This window comes from Oryx dammah, unplaced genomic scaffold, assembly GCF_014754425.2.
Source record: "Oryx dammah isolate SB20612 unplaced genomic scaffold, SCBI_Odam_1.1 HiC_scaffold_19, whole genome shotgun sequence".
In the NCBI taxonomy this organism is placed as follows: Eukaryota; Metazoa; Chordata; class Mammalia; order Artiodactyla; family Bovidae; genus Oryx; species Oryx dammah.
The window spans coordinates 1,916,134-1,936,028 of record NW_024070203.1 but is presented as its reverse complement, the minus strand read 5'-3'; the positions used below and the strand labels follow the sequence as shown (position 1 = coordinate 1,936,028).

At 36.2% G+C, this 19,895-nt stretch overlaps 1 protein-coding gene across 1 annotated transcript in view; it reads left to right on the top strand.

Annotated features, from left to right (window-relative positions):
- RIMS1 (regulating synaptic membrane exocytosis 1) overlaps nt 1–19,895 on the top strand; it is a 600,054-nt gene that overhangs the window by 249,928 nt on the left and 330,231 nt on the right. Inside the window, exon 4 of the mRNA XM_040261377.1 lies at nt 1,610–1,621. Within this exon, the coding sequence (XP_040117311.1) occupies nt 1,610–1,621 (12 nt within the window). The remainder of the gene's footprint in view (nt 1–1,609; nt 1,622–19,895) is intronic.

The following is a 19,895-nucleotide window of genomic DNA, read 5'->3' as shown; positions in this document are numbered from 1 at the left end:
AGTTGTAAGTAGGGTATTTTAAAATTTCTCTCAGGGGAATTAAGACATTCAGTAAAATAGATGCATTATTATACTTAAGATGAGCCTACTATTATCTTTGTAGCTTTAACTTCTCTGAAAACAACTTCTTTATATATGAAATTGCATGGTAACAATTACTATATATGGTTGTTATGAGAATTAAAACAGTTCTAATCTATGCACCCGAGAAGGCAGTGGCACCCCACTCCAGTACTCTTTCCTGGAAAATCCCATGGATGGAGGAGCCTGGTGGGCTGTAGTCCATGGGGTCGCTACGAGTCGGACGACTGAACAACTTCACTTTCACTTTTCACTTTCATGCATTGGAGAAGGAAATGGCAACCCACTCCAGTGCTCTTGCCTGGAGAATCTCAGGGACGGGGGAGCCTGGTAGGCTGCCGTCTATGGGGTCGCACAGAGTCAGACACGACTGAAGCGACTTAGCAGCAGCAGCAGCAGCAATCTATGCACATTTAATTTTTCTTTAGGTTCCATTCTTTTGACCACATAAGAATTTTTCCCCTCTTAAAACTTGTGTGTTTTAGTTAATCTTCATATGCTACCTTACAGACTTTCTAGAGCAACCTTGGATTGAGATCTTGTTTGGCACATAAAAAGTGCACAGGGTCTATTTGTTTTGGAATAAAATCTCACAAATAAAAGCTGTGATGATAATCAAAATATTTAACAATTCGTGCAGCACCCTGAAAAGTGTTGGCCCTGAACAGTGCAAAGGGGTTAAGTGTTAATTCTGACTGAGTGTGTATAGAGTTGGATGCTTTTAAATTCACATTATAGGTTTGAAGCAATCCAGTAACAGAGTCAAACTCATGTTTTAAACAGAAGATGTGTTTAAAGGAGATTGAGCTAAGGGGTACTTATGCTTTCAAACAGACACCTAGGCCTAATGAAGTTCATCTATCTTTAGTATACCCATTCAATCTTGGGAAAATTTAAAATTAAAAAAAATAAAAGAAAGCACAACTTACAATTTTTAATCTTGGGCAAACGACAAAAATTGTGTACAGTTGGTTTTTCCTATGACATTGTAAATGTTGAAATGGATATTACAAATAAACCAACCTTGTGAGATAATTTATGGCTAAAATAGTATCTTTCTATTTTCTTTTTATTTATTACAAATAGTTCCCTTTCTTACATTTTTCCAATTCGTAACTATAAATATTTTAAGGACAGTTTGATACAATTATTCATTCAAAGTTTATGCATTTTAATATAATCTTTTCAATAATAGGTAAGCTGAATATGGTAGCAATTTTTTTCTTTCTAAAGAATGTTTTAAATGTAGATTTAATAATCCAAGTTCTAAAAAAATTCTGAAATTGTAGTGTCCAACTTTTTTATCTACCATATAGCAAGATGAGCATATGTGCATTTGGAATGAAAGATTGAATAGTGACTATTTTTTGGTAAGAACAACATTTACTTTTCAAAATACTTGTATTTTTATACTTTAAGTACAATATGATTGTTTTCTTAAAATCTGATTATTAATATGTGCCTTATTTTTATTTTTCTCTTCTTTTCTCTCTCCCTTCACTCCGCTTCCTTGGATGCTTTCCCAAAGGAGGACAAAGTGGTTAGAATCCATGATTTATTTTCTATCACTTGTTATTACAATGTTGTGAATTTTATTAAGAGAATGTTTCACTTTCAAAAAGAAATTAAATGCTAGGAAGAGCTCATTCCCAGTTCTCGTGGAAAAATAAAATGAACATCTAGGAGCATTACAGAGTTTTATATTAATAGGCAAAGACTGGGTAATAGTCATGGAAATAGTAATATTTTAATATAATTAAATCATTATGAAACTCATTTGTTCTCTTAGCTCCCTGAGTTCTGAGGATGATCTATTGCCTTTAGGAACAATAATGCCTAATAAGCTCTACCTTTCTCAACACTCTTTAGATGCATAGACAGATGATTTGAAACTTTCTGGTAGAAGAAATGGAATGCATTAATTTAGTAGAGAGGAAGGATCAAATTAAGATCAAGAGCTCAGAATAAAATGATATTTCTCTAGAACACAAGTAGTAGAGTTGTCATATTGAACCACGGTTTTGCTCTTTTCTTTCCCCTCATTCACTGAAATCACTCCCTCAGGGAGTAAAAGGTCACCTTTAATTTCTATCAACCTTGGAAACCACAGAGGCTGTACCCAGTAAGACAGGAGATAAGTGAAATCATCAATCAGCCTGTCCTTTGTATACATACTATACACTTCAATTTGGTATAAGTTACAATTCCCCCCAAACTCATTAATTTTCCAGTATGAGACTGAGGCAATGACCATTTCAGGTTCAATATATCAACTCAGCTGACCCTGTTCAACTGTTTTAAATTTTAGATTACATACTATAGTGCATAGGTAGTCAGTGTAACTTTAAGTTGAACATTAATTTGTGTTTTTAAGTTTGTTGCTAGTGTATGTTATCAGTTTTTTTTTTTCTATGAAAAAGAAATTAGGTTGAAAATTATGCAGTTTAATTATTTTCAGTGTATTTGCTTGTAACATGGGTGGTATGTGAGATCATTTTAGGGGTTGTTATTTTAATGCAATACAGGTTTCCCATGCTATCTGAAAGTAGAGTGTTTCTATGAAAACTTTTGCAAGTCCAAATGGCATATAAAAGGAAGAAACAATTACCTCTGGACACATCTTGCTAACAGATGCACAAAATAAATGAGATAAAGCACAGATGCCCAGAGACACAGGTCAGAGTATGGTGGCCAGATGCTGAGATGCTGGCGGGTCTGGGAAAGGAGCCTGGTGGTCCCACTCTCTCTGCTGTGGCTGAGCACTGCCTCTATTACAGCTCACTCTGAAACAAACACAGAATGCTGTTTTCACATCTCACCTTTTTTTTGTAAAAGTGAAAATCCTTTTTGGATTTCCTTCATTTAGTCAAAACAGGTACAAGTATAGATCTTTCATGAAAGTAAAGTGGAAAGAAATGAACTTTTGAAAAGTGGAGGACACCAGTGGTGTATCACGTTAGAAAAAATGTAATTATATTATCACACTTTTGGTTTCATGAATATTATTACTTTGGACAAATCTGAATTTGAAGTGTAGATAATTTTTAAATCCTTTAAGAAATAAAAGTTAAGTACATAAATGATGCTGGTGTCATGCAGAACTGGTGATAAAACTTTAGCCACTCTGGTTGAGCTGGCCAGGTTGATTGTCCTGTATGTGCTTGTTATGATTACTGACTCTGTAACAAGAATTCAGGTAGATTTTGTGGTTCTCAGGCTAATAACAAAATTAAAAGACCTATAAAACACAATAGCTTTAAATTATTTTCTTCACTCTGATTAGAGTGTATATTTCTTAAACCTACCATTTATGTTTAAGTAGTTGGTCATAATTTCATTAAAATCTTTCGTAGCTGATTGAGTTTGTTCAATGAATTGCTTTCTAGTCCAAGGAAACTGAAACCAGATTTTGTCTTTGTGTTAAATAGCTGAGTATTAAGCAAAGTACTTACTGTTTTTTTTTTCTCGCTATTCCTCTGGCATCTTTTATTTTGAATGGAGAAATTACAATTTGCAAACGTGTGTGTAGCAGGAGGAGGAGGCTGTTGGTAAAAGAGGAAAGCAAAGAGTAATAGGATGAATAAAACCTTTCTAAAGTCAATCTCCATCTTAATCAATGCAATGATAATGAAGTCTACATAGGTTGTTAAATTGATGAATAATGTGACTAAAATACTACTATATATGATATGAAGACCTAAGGTTAGCTAAGATATAAATACAGCTTTATTGAGTCCAGTGAAAAATATTCATGATGCTATTTTTTTTACAGCCTGGCAGTGTTTTATTTTAAAATTTTACTGTTAGTCTAAATCAGCTCTAGTAACTTGGGAGATTGTATACTTGCTTAAAAAGAAAATGGCTTATCATATATAGTCACTTTGCAATTGACCCATAATAGTTTATAATGAGATTATTTTATATTATTTATATTATTTTTATAATATTTATTTATATTATTTTAAAGTGCACACTTTCAGAGATAAAATGGCAGTTTTTACTTCATCAAAAGGCCTCTCCAAAGTTTGAATACATAGGGGTTCTGAAGATTTCCCCACAACCTGTTTAAATTGTTTTTGTCTTTGTTTTATCCTCTGTTTGATGGCAGAGTATTGAATTTAGATAACTCCTTTGGTACATTAACAATTTGCTTTTACTAACTCTACTGAATTGAGTCCTCTAAGTTCAATTCCTTTAGGATTTTCCATAAATTTTCATCAGTATTTCCTTTTTGGTGAGGGTGATTGACTATCAAATAAAGCAACTAAAAATTAACTACCATGCTACTTTTCTATTTAGTCTTTATTTTCATACAAAAGAAGTGTCATGTATTATAAGTTGAGTATTTTGTAATAAATGTAAGCAATATTCAGAAAACAGAACATGACCGTTTTCTTTGCTATTTTATTTAAATGTGAAAGCTTAACATATCTACATTTTATATGTGATGTATAAAAAAATAAAACCTTTTTCTATCAAGATAATTAATGAGGGGCAATGTTTACAAAGTCATGATTTTTTAAACTGCCTCCTCATATGTTTTCATTGGTGTTTATTTATATAGTTATGCTAAATGATATGCTGATAAAGTAAGTATGTTTTTATAGAAAACAATTCATAAAACGTAAGGGTTGGGTGGAATGGGATAGCACCAACTGAGTTTGGAATTGGTCTCATCCTAAGGTGTTATCTGTGGAATAATTGACCCTTGACAACATAAAAAACTGCTCTCATACACTCTGTTTTAAATGCCAAACTTGTTTTGTATTTGCTCTCACTAGGATTAGATAAAGAAAAGCAATTCAAGAGAAGTATATCCATTTTTAAAAATTATTGGCATGATTACATTATTTATTCTTATGAGAAGAACCCTCAGAATTATCCATATTTAGTCCATGATATGATGAGCCTAGTCACAATTTTCCACATTCGCTCTTGAAAAAAAATGACTTAAGAGTGTTCCTGGACCCACTTTCATGTTCCCTCTTTCTCTCTCTATTTATTCATTTTTTTGTACTAGATGCTTTTGTGATGGTTTTCTCTGTAAGAGTGTTCTCTTAGAGATTCTGCCCAGAATGATAGTATGGGCCTAAGTGGAGAAGTTTATAAATATAGGTAAACAGATCAGTAAGGAAATGTCAGGGTACATTGAGAGGAGGACATTCACTAAGCAATTTAATTGATTATATTTGTTAAGGTGCCTCTTAATATATTGTGCTTGTCCCAGTTGCTGTTGTTTAGTCGCTAAGTTGAGTCTGACTCTTTGTGACCTCATGGACTGTAACCTGCCAGGCTCCTCCCTATACATGGAGTTCCCAGGCAAGAACACTGGAGTGCGTTGCCATTTCCTTCTCCAGAGGATCTTCCCAACTCAGGAAACCTTCTGAATTGGCAGTGGATTCTTTACCACTGAGTCACAAGGGAAGCCTGCTTGTCCTAGAGAGAGGGGTAAAACATCAAGTTGGAAAGACTTTTATTAGATAATTCAGAAAGTTTTTATTCCAAATCTGTTTTAAGAATTTGCTACACTGTTCTTCAAAATTTTAATCTCTTGAATTTAGCCTATCTTGGAAATGCTTGCTAATATTTAATAATTAGGAAGTTTATAATCCTGGTTTTGCCCCCACTCCACAAACCATTTTTAAAGTGTTTAAACAATCTCTTTCCAAAAATCACAATGTCACAACAAGTGTTCAATACAGATGCACCTTAGGGTGCGGAGAAAACCCTTTAGTTTCAGGAAAGGGGCTGTGGGAGTCAGAACTTTCACAAAGGCAGACTAACCTATGGCAAACTCTCTGGTATTCTGTGAGCCTAAGCTGTCAGATCTGTTTCTCATTTACCTAGGAGTGGAATTACTGGATTTCATGATAGCCCTATGTTTAACAATTTGAGGAACGGATAGTTTTCCCAAGCAGCTGCATAGCCGTGTTTATGGGTTCCAATTCTCCACGTTCTCGTCAACACTTGTTACTAGCTGGCTTTATTTTCACTCTAGCCATCATGTTGCATGTGAAGTGTTGTTATATCCTGTTGCGCTTTTCACAAAGCTGTTTTTAGACCAAAATTTTCAAACTAGTTTGATATTTCCAAGAATTCACTTTGTATCTTCCAAAATAAAAATGTTTCTAAGTTAGCAATTTCTTGAAAATGATTTTTTTTTTAAGCTTCCATATTCAAAGTATTAGGCGTTTGGTTTCTTTCTTTAGTGATTCTTTATGTCTCTTATGTTACAATTACACAACTACTTATTAATCTACATAAGCCAATCAGAACAGGAGCTCTGTTGCCTTTAGGATAACTTGGAATCTAACATCTGTCTGCTTAGACCATCTATCCCTAGGATGCACACAAAGTTAGAGACTTTATTACCAATTGAAAAGACTGGTTTTTAAACATGCAGTGAGAACTAGCAGCTTCTGTTTTTCCACTCAGCCACAGACCCAAAATTAACACAGATATTTAAGCCCAGATTTTATTTTATTTATTTATTTATTTTATACCTGTTGTCAGGGGAAACTTTTATTTTACTTATTTATTTTTTTTTACTTTACAATACTGTATTGAAAGATCATTCTTTTTTCAGTGCGTGCAAGATACTTTTTTGAGTGATGTGAGCTTGCAGCAGTATGCAAACAGACCCACATAGAGACTAACTAACAACCAGACTTTTTGTCATCCGCCACCCAGCTTTCCATACCTCTCTGCGGTCTGCCTCCAGCCAATTTCAGTAGAAGACAGATTCCCTGTCATTGCTGCTGCTAGTGGGGAATACATTTTAAGTTGCAAACAAAGCCTATTTTATCTGATATTAGTATAGTTACTCCAGCTCAGTTATGTTTGCTGTTTGCATGGTATATCCACTTGTATTTGTTAAAATTTAATCATACATTTATCTTTGAATCTAAAGTGTGTCTCATACAAACAACATGTACTTAGGTTTTGGGTTTTTTTTTTAGTTTACTCTAACAATCTCTGCCTTTTGACTAGATTTTAATGCATTCATATTTAACATTATTACTGATATGACCATATTTTCTCTCCTGGTTTACATTTTTTTTTATGTTTTTTGATTCCTCTGTTTCTCCTTTACTACTTTCTTTTGCATTGAATGGGCATATGCTAGGCATGCTTTAAATATTTCAGTGATTTTTAACTATATTTATGATGTATTTTCTTAGTGACTCTGGATTTTCCAGTTTGCAACTTTTTTTCTAGTTTTATTGGAATATAATTCGTATGCAATGTGTAAATCAAAGGTATTAAATGTGATGGTTTGCTGCATATATCTACACATCCATCTTGACAGAATCTACTTCAGCTTTACACTACCTTAATTCAAGTGAAAGATATGTTTTTCAAGATTTTTTTTTTGGATGTGGACCTTTTTTAAAGTATTTATTAAATTTGTTACAATATTTCTTCTGTTTTATGGTTTTTTATTTTCTAGCCTCCAGGCATGTGAAATCGTAGTTAACCCACCAGGGATCAAACCCACACCTTTTGCATTGAAAGGCGAGGTCTTAGCCACTAGACTGCCCAGGAGATCCCATAAATGTTAATTCTACATAGCTCTATTCACCTTTCTCCCTTTTTTGTGCTATTATTTTTATGTATTTTATGTGTATATATTTTACAAATCTAATAATACATTGTTGTAACTAACACTTTATATGGTTTTGCCTTTTAATAAAGCCAAGAGAGGAAATGAGAGCAAGTATATATTTATAGGATCTATTATGTAATGTTCTTATTTTCTATTTTTGGTTCTCTTCATTTCTTCCTGGGGATTCAAGATACCATCTGGTGTCATTTCCCAACTCCAATTCATAGTTGCTTCTATCCATCTCCTTTGTTCTGTTATTGCCAAATCTGATTTCTTTATGTTATAGGCTTAACAATGCTAGTATATTAATACTGTTTTATACTATTTTTAAATAATTCAAGATAACAAAGAAGAAATATGAAATTATACTTTTATAATTACCCCTATAATTATCTTTACCAGAGTTCTTTGTTATGTGAATTCATGTTTCTATCTACCCTAAAGACTTTCTTTTAGTATTTCTTAAAAGTGAGTTTCCTAGAAATGAATTTGTCAGATTTTGTTTATCCAGGAATATATTTCATCTTCATTTTTGAAAAATAGTTTGCTGAATGTAGAATTCTTGGTTAACAGTTTCTTCTTCCTTCTTTTAGCACTTCAAATATACCATCCCACTGCCTCTGACCACTACTGTCTCCAATGAGAAGTCAACTGTTAATCTTACTAAAAGCCTGTGTGTGTGTGTGTGTGTGTGTGTGTGTGTGTGTAAGATGAGTGTATTTTCTCTTGTAATTTTCAAGAATTTCTCTTTTCCTTTTGTTTTCAGTGTTTATTGTGATGTGATGGATAATGGGTCTCTTTGCATTGTTCCTAGCTGGGTTCATTGAGCTTCTTAGATTGATGTTTTCCATCAAATCTGGGGAGGTTCAGCTTTTAATGCTTTGTGTTTGGAAGGGATCTCTTTCTCTCTGTCCTCATTATGGCAGTTCCTATTACACATATTCATGTGGCTGATAGTCTTCCACATTTCTTCAAGGTTTTGTTCATTTTGTTCATTTGTTAATTTTTCTTCATTTTCATTCTTGTTTTCACCAGGTCTCATTATCACTATTTATCTTTATATTCATAAATTCTTTATTTTGCCAGTTTAAAACTTAATATTGATGCTCTCTAGTGATTTTTTTCATTTTGAATCATTTTATTTCTTTAATAAGTTATATATCGTTATCTTCTCTATTAGATGAGATGCTGTTTTCCTAACTTCTTGTGTTCTTTGAGCATGGTCACTTTAGCTCTTTGAACATATTTGCAACAGTTTTTGTAAATGTCTTTGTCAGGTATATTCAACATCTGGGCCTCCTCTGAAGAAGGTTAGTCCTATTTCTGTTTCTTTGGATGCCTCATAATTTATAGTTGAATATTGGCCATTTTAGACAGTATATTGTAGCAGATCTGGATACTGATCCCTGTCCTCACTCCCAGGGCTTGCTTGCTTGCTTGCTTCTTTATTTGTTTCTTGAGTTGGCTATATTATTTCAGTGAAGCCTTTGTCCCCTGCAGCGTGCAGCCTCTGATGTTTCTACTCATGGGCAAAACTTTACCATGTACGCATCAGTCTTGCCTTCCCATCAGAGATGCTGGTGTTTTTAACCAGCCTGTCTTTAACCTTCATTCTCTTTTCTTGGTCTCCAAGTTAAGATTTTAACTATTCTGCTCAAATTGGAGCCAGTCTCTAAAACCTGTTCCATTTCCGGGCTCTTTTGTGTCTCCGTGGTTCTTTCTGTTCAGCTTCTTGCTTGCCTTTTGTTTCCCTTGTCGTTATCATAGAGCTGTCGGTCTTCTCCTTACAGCTCAGCACCAAAATCTGCATTGCTTTTGACTGTGCTGTTCTGCTTGAATGTTCCCAACCTCTATTCCAGATAAAATCTATTCTCTTAGAGAAAAATACAGAGCTCCTTCTTCCTGTGTATGACTTGCCTCTTCTCCTAGTCAGAACTCCATGTCACTGTTCTGGAGCTAGAGTTAGGGACAGCAGCCTGCTTCTCTCTGGCAGACACTGTTGCTCTATGAATGGGGCACTGGATGAGGTCACTAATTCCTGATAGGCTTGATGTACTTTTCCTCATGTGGAACCTCTACCCCATGAGGTAGCTGAGATAAGGATGTTTGGGGTCCCACAGTCTTGGCCTGCACAGCAGAGGTAGAGTTTTAACCCTACAACTGGGAGATGGATTGGGGAAGGGAGCCTTTGACCAGTAAACAGCCTTTTCCTGGAGGAGAGATCCTGCATCACGGAGCTGGAGGTGGCGATAAGGAGCACTGGTGGCCTTACCTGCTAAGGAAGATGCTGTAATGCTTGACCAGGGCTGGAGGTAGTGCATCCACTCAGGTGGAACTTCCATCTTCCTGAGCTTGGAGGGGAAGGAAGGGAGTGGGTTGTAGTTCAGATGCCACAGACCCTCCCTCACTGTTCTGATGGATTTTAAGTAGAGCTTCTTGAATAAAACATTCTCCATTTGTTATATACCCTTCGGATAATTTCTAGGGATTTTAAATGGTTACTTTTGACTTAAAATCGTTACTTTATGAAATCATAAAGTTCCTCATTTTATGATTCTAGAAATGCCTTTCAAAGTGACTCTTGATGGTTCTATGTTAAAACTCATCTATTCACTTATTAATTCATTTTTCATTTATTGTTCATTAGTTTATGCTTTCTCACGTGAGGTTTTTATATATAATTTTGTCCTTTTAGAATTAACTACTAATTGATTCAACAAATGTAATTTTGATGGGGATACAGGCCAAGATACATTCTTTTTGTTTAATTCATGTAAAATTATTTCTGTGAGCTTATTATTTCATAAATCCAGATTAAAATTGTGAGTGTGCATGTATTGTTTTGATGCATAAAAATATTAATGGGACACCACATTAAGGAAAATAAGATTCTCAAAATCTTCCTCTTAGTGTACATGATAACAAGTATTGGATAATTCTATAAACATTCCTACTCAAACTTTTTAGTGCCACAATATCTGTGCTTATTTGTTTTAAAGCCACAAGTTTAATAAACTAGGACTACTCCCCATATTCTATGTTGTTTTCTTTTTTTCATGTTAACATTTTATTTAAACCAGTAAAAGCACCATACTTAACTGCAGTCTGTCCAAAATAAACATGCGATATAAACTTTCACATATTATATTTATTAAAGCTGTATTGGAGAGATCTTTAAAAGTTTATAAAATATGTTCTAAATTTATTAACTTTGCATACACTTAAATGTTTTTAATATGTTCTAAATCTTGTAGTCATAATTAAAGTCATATACCTAGATCTTAAGAAGTCATTGTTTTCATATATTTCTTTACCACATCATTTAACAAATTTATTTTTGAGTAATTTATTTTGTTGCTATGTATATATACATGTAATAGATATGTTTCTTACATCAACTTCAATAGCAAATATTTTGCTTCCAAAATTCCATTTGAACTGTTTCATAATGGAGGAAAAACATGACAAATACTTGTGTTGCCAAAACTTTGATTCTCATAAAACTCAATTATTTTTATTGACTACTAAAACATTGTTGTAGCAAAGAATATGGTAAAATAGAAGGCTCATCTTCCATGAGAAACATACTACACCACTGAACTCTTCATTTATGTCTAGGGAATTTGAAAATGTCTGTGCTTTTTAACAGAAGACCAAACATGCCAGCAACTGAGTAGAGTGTGCAGTTATGTACATGTACCAGATGTGATCATCTAAGGGAAATGGAGTTCTTGGGGGCAGTAAGTCAATACTCAGGTTGGGGGTTGGAACAGAAGATCACAAAAGTTTCTTCTTTATTTGCATTTTTTAATGTTTTGTTTGTTGTTGTTTACTTCTAGATTTGGCTAAAGTTGCATTCCCTTCTCTAGGAGATCTTTCCAACCCAGGGATCACACCAGAATTTCCTACATTGCAGGTAAATTCTTTACCATCTGAGACACCAGAGAAGCCCCAAGTTTTTATTTCTGATTACAATTACTTTATAGTATAGTTTGGGCTTTTCAGGTGGCACAATGGCAAACGACTTGCCTACCAATGTAAGAGACACAAGAGAAGCGGGTTTAATCCTTGGATAGGGAAGATACCTGGAGAAGGAAATGGCAGCTCTCTATAGTATTCTTGCCTTGTCATGAAGAATGGGGCTTGTGTAACTCAGGAAGCTATGAGCCATGCCATGTTGGGCCACCCAAGATGGATGGGTCATATTGAAGAGTTATGACAAACATAGTCCTTTGAAGGAGGAAATGGCTAACAACTCCAATATTCTTGCAAAGAGAACACTATCCACCATATGAAAAGGCAAAAAGGTATGACAACAGATGACCCCTCAGGTTAGAAAGTGTCCAATATGATACTGGGGAAGAATGTATGTTAGTCTCTCAGTCATGTCCAACTCTTTGTGACCCCATGGACTGTGTGTAGCCCAACTGGCTCCTCTGTCCATGGTATTTTCCAGGCAAGAATACTGGAGTGGGTTGCCAGAGCAGAGGGCACATACTAATAGCTCAAGAAAGAATGAAGAGGCTGGGTCAAAGCAGAAACAATGCTCAGTTGTGGAAGTGTATGGTGCTGAAAGTAAAGTACAATGCTGTAAAGAAAAACGTTGCATAGGAACGTTGCACAGGAAATTTAGGTCCATGAAACAAGGTAAATTGGACATGACAAAACAGGAGACAGCAAGATTGAACATCAACATCTTAGGAATCAGTGAAATAAAAGGGTTAAGAATGGGAGAATTTAGTTCCGATGACCATTATATCTACTACGTGGGCAAGAATTCATTAGAAGAAATGGAATACCCTCATCATTAACAAAAGAATCAGAAATGCAGTATTTGGGTAAAACCTCAAAAATGACAGAATGATCTGTTTGTTTCCAAGGAAAACCATTCAACATCACAGTAATCCAAGTCTATGCTCCAGCCACAAATGCTGAAGAAGCTGAAGCTGAACAGTTCTATGAAGACCTGCAAGACCTTCTAGAACCAACACATACACACACATGCACACACGCGCGCACACACACACACACACACACACAATGTTCTTTCATCAGGGGGGCTGGAATGGAAAAGTAGGAAGTAACGAGATACTTGGAGTAACAAGCAAGTTTGGATTTGGAGTACAAAATAAAACAGGGCAAAGGCTAACAGAGTTTTGCCAAGAGAATGCACTGGCCATAGCAAACACCCTCTTCAGCAACACAAGAGACAACTGTATACATAAACATCACCAGATGGCCAAAAATGAAACCAGGTTGATTACGTTCTTTGCAGCCAAAGATGGAAAAGCTCTATACAGTCAGCAAAAACAAGACCTGGACCTTACTGTGACTCAGATTATGAGCTCCTTATTGCCAAATTGAGGCTAAAACTGAAGAAAGTAGGGAAAACCACTAGGCTATTCAGGTATGAGCTAAATCAAATCCCTTATGATTATACAATAGAGGTGACAAATAGATTCAAGGGGTTAGATCTTGTAGGCAGAGTGCCTGAAGAACTATGGACCTCACTCTGATGAAAAGGACATTTGTGTGTATCTGTGTGTTAATTCTAGAAGGTCCTGCAGGTCTTCATAGAACTGTTCAACTTCAGCTTCTTCAGCATTAGTGGTTGGGGTATAGGCTTGGATTACTGTGATGTTGAATGGTTTTCCTTGGAAACAAACTGAGATCGTTCTGTACATAACATTGTACAGGAGGCAGTGAACAAAATCATCCCTAAGAAAAAGGAAAGAAAGAATGCAAAGTGGTTGTCCAAGGAAGCTTTACAAATAGCTGAGGTAAAGAGAATTGAAAGGCAAGGGAGAAAGGGAAAGATATACCCAACTGAATGCAGAGTTCCAAAGAATAGCAAGGAGATATAAGGAGCCCTTCTTCAAATGAACAACGTGAAAAATAAAGGAAAACAACAGAATGGGAAAGACTAGAGATCTCTTTAAGGAAATTGGAAATATGAAAAGAATATTTCATGCAAGGATGGACACAATAAAAGACAGAAACTCTAAGGATTTACAAAGCAGAGGAGATTAAGAAAAAGTGGCAAGACTAACACAGAAGAACTGTACCAAAAAAAAAAAGGTCTTAATGACCTGGATAATCACGATAATATGGTCATTCATCTAGAGCCAAATATCCCTGAATGTGAAGTCAAGTGAGCCTTAGGAAGCATTACAACAAACAAAGCTAGTGGAGATGATAGAATTTCAGATAGGCTATTTAAAATCCTAAAAATGATGCTGTTAAAGTGCTGCTATTAATATGTAAGCAAATTTGAAAAACTCAGCAATGGCCACAAGAATGGTATAGGTTACTTTTCACTCCAATTCCAGAGAAAGACAATGCCAAAGTATGTTCCAACTACTGCACAACTGCACCCATTTCACAGGCTAGCAAGGTAATACTCAAAATCCTTCAAGCTAGGCTTCAATATTACATGAACAGAACTTTGAGAAGTACAAGCCGGGTTTATAAAAGGCAGAGGAACCAGAGATCAAATAAATAACATTCATTGGATCATGGAAAAATCAAGGGAACTCCAGAAAAACTTCTGATTTCTTAAATAGATTAAAGCCTATGACTGTGTGGATCACAACTGTGGAAAATTCTTAAGGGGCAGCAATACCAGACTGCCTTACCTGCCTCCTGAGAAACCTGTATGCAGGTCAGGAAGCAACAGTTATGCACAGACATGGAACAACACACTGGTTCAAAATTGGGAAAGGAAAACAACAAGGCTGTATATTGTCACCCTGATTATTTAACTTATATGCAGAGTACATCATGCAAAATGCTGAGCTGAATTAAGTACAGCTGAAATAAAGATTGTCACAAGAAATGTTAATAACCTCAGATGTGCAGATGACAGCACCCTAATGGCAGAAAGTGAAAAGGAATTAAAGAGCCTCTTGACAAAGGTGAAAGAGGAGAGAGAAAAAGCTGGCTTAAAGATCAACATTCAAAAAACGAAGATCATGGCATCCAGTCCCATCACTTCATGGCAAATAAATGGGGAAACAATGGAAACCATGATAAACTTTACTTTTTTGGGTTCCAAAATCACTGCAGATGGTGACTGTAGCCATAAAATTAAAAGACTATGGCTTCTTGGAAGGAAAGTTATGACAAACCTAGATTGCCTATTAAAAAGAAGAGACATTACTTGGCCGACAAAGGTCCATCTAGTCAAAGCTATGGTTTTTCCAGTAGTCATGTACACATGTGAGAGTTGGGCAATATCAAAGGCTGAGCACCAAAGAATCGATTCCTTTGAACTGTCATGCTAGAGAAGACTCTTGAGAATCCCTTGGACAGCAAGGAAATCAAACCAGTCAATCCTAAAGGAAATAAACCCTGAATATTCATTGGAAGAAGGATTGATGCTCAAGCTGAAGCTCCAATACTTTGGCCACCTGATGTGAAGAACAGACTCATTGTTTTGAAAAGACCCTATGCTGGGAAAGACTGAAGGCAGGAGGAGAAGGGAATGACGGAAGACAAGATGGCTGGGTGGCATCACTGACTCAATGGACATAAGTTTGAGCAAACTCCAGGAGACAATGAAGGACAGGGAAGCCTGGTGTGCTGCAGTTGATGGGGTTGCAAAGAGTTGGGCATGACTGAGTGACTAAACAACAATAAGACTGTGTATCAGAGACATCAACAAATGGTTTTTCAATAGTCATGAATGTATGTAAGAACTGGACCATAAAGAAGCCTGAGTGCTGAAAAACTGATGCTTTCAAATTGTGATGGAGAAGACTCTTGAGAGCCTTGAACTGCATGGAGATCAAGCCAGTCAGTTCTAAAGGAATCAACCATGAATATTCATTGGAAGGACTAATACTGAGGCTGAAGCTCCACCTGATGTGAAAAGCTGACTCACTGGAAAAGACCTTAAAGCAGGGGAAGACTGAGGGCAGGGGCAGAAGAGGGCAACAGAGGATGATATGGTTAGGTAGCACCACCAATTCAATAGACATGAATTAGAGCAGGCCCTGGGAGATAGTGGAGGACAGAGGAGTCTGTTGAGCTGCAGTCCATGGGTTCACAGAGTCAGACAGAACTAAGCAACTGAACAACAGCACCAACACAATTACTTTATTTGTATGATAAGACCATATCTTCTTATATCTATACATTTGAGTTCTTAACATTTAAAATTATTAGAGATGCCTAAATTGTTATTAGGAGAAGGAAATGGCAACCCACTCCAGTACTCTTGCCTGGTAGGCTGCAGTCCATGGGGTCGCACAGAGTTGGACACGACTGAAGCGACTTAGCAGCAGCAGCAGCAAATTGTTATTAGACACATAAACCATTTATTTTGGATTTTGTAGAGAAGATTCATCCATCATGTTACCAATTAATAATAATATTAATTTCTCTGAATGTATCTTTCTCTTTTGTACTTTGATATCTTTGCTTAAGTTCTTTCTGTACTAAAATAATCTTGCCACGTAAAGCACTCCCCACAAGGGTCTCAGGCAGAGTTAGCTTGTTCTGCAGTTTTTATACGTCTAAATTATAATATACTCCACTTTGATTTATGTTTCTTGTAGGCAAGGAAATATTAAATACTCTTTTGAATGCTCAGTGATGTGGACACTGCTTGACACACACTAGGTATCTGATTCATATTTGTTAGAAAAACATGAATTCAATGAGATAACAAATAATTTCCCTCCAACTCTGACATTTTCTATGTCTTTGAAATATTAGTATCAGTAGGTGCAGCAAATCCTTCCTAGAAACTAACTAGTGTTTACCTGGTATGTCTTTTGCCAGCCCTAGATCACAGGCCTAATTCATGTGCAGTTTATATCAGAGAATCCACAGCAGCCTTAGCGTTTGCTGGTGTCAGCCCAGCTCAGTCTTTAATTCACCATCCTTCTGATCACAGCTTCACCGTTATCCCTGAACTATTTCAGGAAACATACCAACATTGTCATGCAACTCAGTCTTTCTTTATGTTTACCAGAATAGTATGTTCTCCTTATTTTTATTTGAATTCTCTATTCTCTTGAAAATTAAAGAATGAAAGACTGTCTCCCTGCCTTTCTTGTAGATTGAGTACAAGGAGGAATTTCTCATTTTACCTGATATCTGACTCACTTGTTTTCTCAATATTTGCTTTATTTTCAGTTTTTCATAAAAAGGTAAAGTTTGGATATTAAGGTGAATTGCAAGACGTAGATTAAAGATAATCAGGGATTGTGTAAAATAAATTAAGAAGTTATATAATGAACACAACTGTATTTCTACTTTAAAATTATTCTTTAAAATGGAAAACAATTTTAATGATATCATAAAACTTGGTTTATAATCAATATAAAAGAAAAAGGTACAAAAACACGGTCAGTTGTCTCTGTCTTATTGATGTTGCACGTTTGCTTGTGTGTGGTTCTCATCGTATTGCATGTGTTTTTCTTCAGCTGCACACACTAACTACTTCCTTGGTCATTGTTTCTCAGCTGGTTGATTTGCCCCACTTTCTTTCATATGTATATTAAATTTCCTGCACTTACCTCTTCATTTTTTTGCATCATCTTCATTACTTTTCATTGCTAATAGTTCTCAGAATCTCAAAGCTCTTTTTATATAATTATCCCTTCATGTGAATTTTGGATTATCCAAAAGCAATTTTTTTTTTAATATCAGATTGTCTTGTTTCCATGGAACAAATATTTACTCAAAACTCCTTAATAATATGAGTTATGCATTTTCTTTATAATGTCAGTTTTTCCCCAATTCATCTGTATATAATGTGATTGTTGTTTGTGGAAACATTTGCTGTGATTCCTCACAAAATTCCCATTTTTCTCAAATGAAAATTTCACCTTTTGGTTCATCCTTAAAATTTGAGTTTGATCCCTTTTCTAAATTTTAGCTTTAGGTGAAGAAGAAAGTTTTCATTTTCTAATAGCCCTATCTGTCAGTTTGGGGGAGGATAGGAGCATGATGCTGTGGGAGGAAGCCTTGATGCAGGGAATTTGGGGCAGATTCCTGGGTTCCCCTCACTGCTATATGCCTCTCAGATCTGAGCATTCAGGCCCCTTTCCTTTGGTAAGTCCTCAGCATCATTCAGGATCCAGATTTCCTTCCCTCCAATACTTTGACTGTGTGGATCACAATAAACTGGAAAATTCTTAAAGAGATGGGAATACCAGACCACTTTACCTGCCTCTTGAGAAATCTGCATGCAGGTTAGGAAGCAACAGTTAACTGGACATGAAACAACAGACTGGTTCCAAATTGGGAAAGGAGTGCATCAAGGCTGTATATTGTCACCCTGCTTATTTAACTTATATGCAGAGTACAGCATGCTAAATGCCAGGCTGGATGAAGCACAAGCTGGAATCAAGATTGCCGGGAAAAACATCAATAACCTCAGATATGCAGATGACACCACCCTTATGGCAGAAAGTGAAGAATTAAAAAGCCTCTTGATGAAAGTGAAAGAGGAGAGTGAAAAAGTTGGCTTAAAACTCAACATTCAGGAAACTAAGATCATGACATTTGGTCCCATCACTTCATAGAAAATAGATGAGGAAACAATGGAAACTGACAGACTTTATTCTTTGGGGCTCCAAAATCACTGCAGATGATGACTGCAGCCATGGAATTAAAAGACACTTGCTCCTTGGAAGAAAAGTTATTACCAACTTAGACAGTGTATTAAAAGGTAGAGACATTACTTTGCCAACAAAGGTCTGTCTAGTCAAAGCTATGTTTTTCCAGTAGTCATGTATGGATGTAAGAGTCGAACTATAAAGAAAGCTGAGCACCAAATAATTGATGCTTTTGAACTGTGGTGTTGGAGAAGACTCTTGACAGTCCCTTGGACTGCACGGAGATCCATCCAGTCCATCCTAAAGGAAATCAGTCCTGAATATATTCACTGGAAGGACTGATGCTGAAGCTGAAACTCCAATACTTTGGCCACCTGATGTGAAGAACTGACTCATTTGAAAGGATCCTGATGATGGGAAAGATTGAAGGCAGGAGGAGAAGGGGACGATGGAAGATGAGATGGTTGGATGGCATCACCGACTCAATGGACATGAGTTGGTGTTGGACAGGGAAGCCTGGAGTGCTGCAGTCCATGAGGTTGCAGAGTCAGACACAACTGAGCAACTGAACTGAACTGAGTACTTCTGTTCCTCATACTTGTCTCCTAGCCTTATGAGCATACCTGAGGTTCTCAGTATTTCGGACAGGTCAAAATTCTAACTGTGCTAGTGAACTGTTTGGGGGGAGGCATTCCAGGGGAGAGGCCTCAGTGTGGCAGTTAGGTGCATCTGCAGATGTTCAATAAGCATCTCTAACTTAACACAAGTAACATCCAGCTCCCATTTTTATCTCCCAAGCTAGCTTACTCCACAGTCTTCACTGCAGGAAACAACAACTCCATTCCTGAAGAAGCATAAACCAAAGATATAGGAATCCTCCTGACTTGTCTTTGCTTTTGTTGTTGTTTGCTTGGTTTTCTCTCATGTCTCACATCCAGCCCATCAGGAAATCTTGTTGGCTTTGTCTTCAAAATATATCAGGAATGTAACCTCTTCTCACCATCTCCTCCATTTCCAACCTGCCCTGAGACGTCCTCAAGGCTGAATTATTGCATTTGTTTGCTAACTGAACTCTTCTTTCTGCCCCCCAAATGTCATTCCCCAAACCTAATCTTAGCTGTGATTTTAAGATGTAAAGCAGACAATGTGATGTCTCTTCTCAAAACTCCATGATGGCTTTTCATCTCATGATGATAGTAGAAGTAAAAGCAAAGCCCCTCAGAGTGGTACTCAAACTCTGTGACCTGATCTATACCTACACACAGAGGTACCCTTTCCAGTCATCTCACACTTGCCCACTGCCTTTGCCAGAGGCCTTCTTCCTGTCCCTGCCATACACGAAGCAGACACCTGTGTGGGTCCAGGCACAGCTGCAGCTTTTTCTGAAAACTCTTCTCATATCTCAGTCCTGAACTCTCTTCTGGTCTTTGCTCAAATACTGTTGTATCAAAGATGCCCTCTCTAATTACCCCATATAAAATCTCAGCACCCTCCTCCACCACAGTATCCTTTTTTCATGTTTAATTTTTCTCCATACATACATACATATATATATATATGTGTGTATATATATATATGGGTATATATATATATATATATATATATATACACATATGGAATGTACTATGGATATATATATG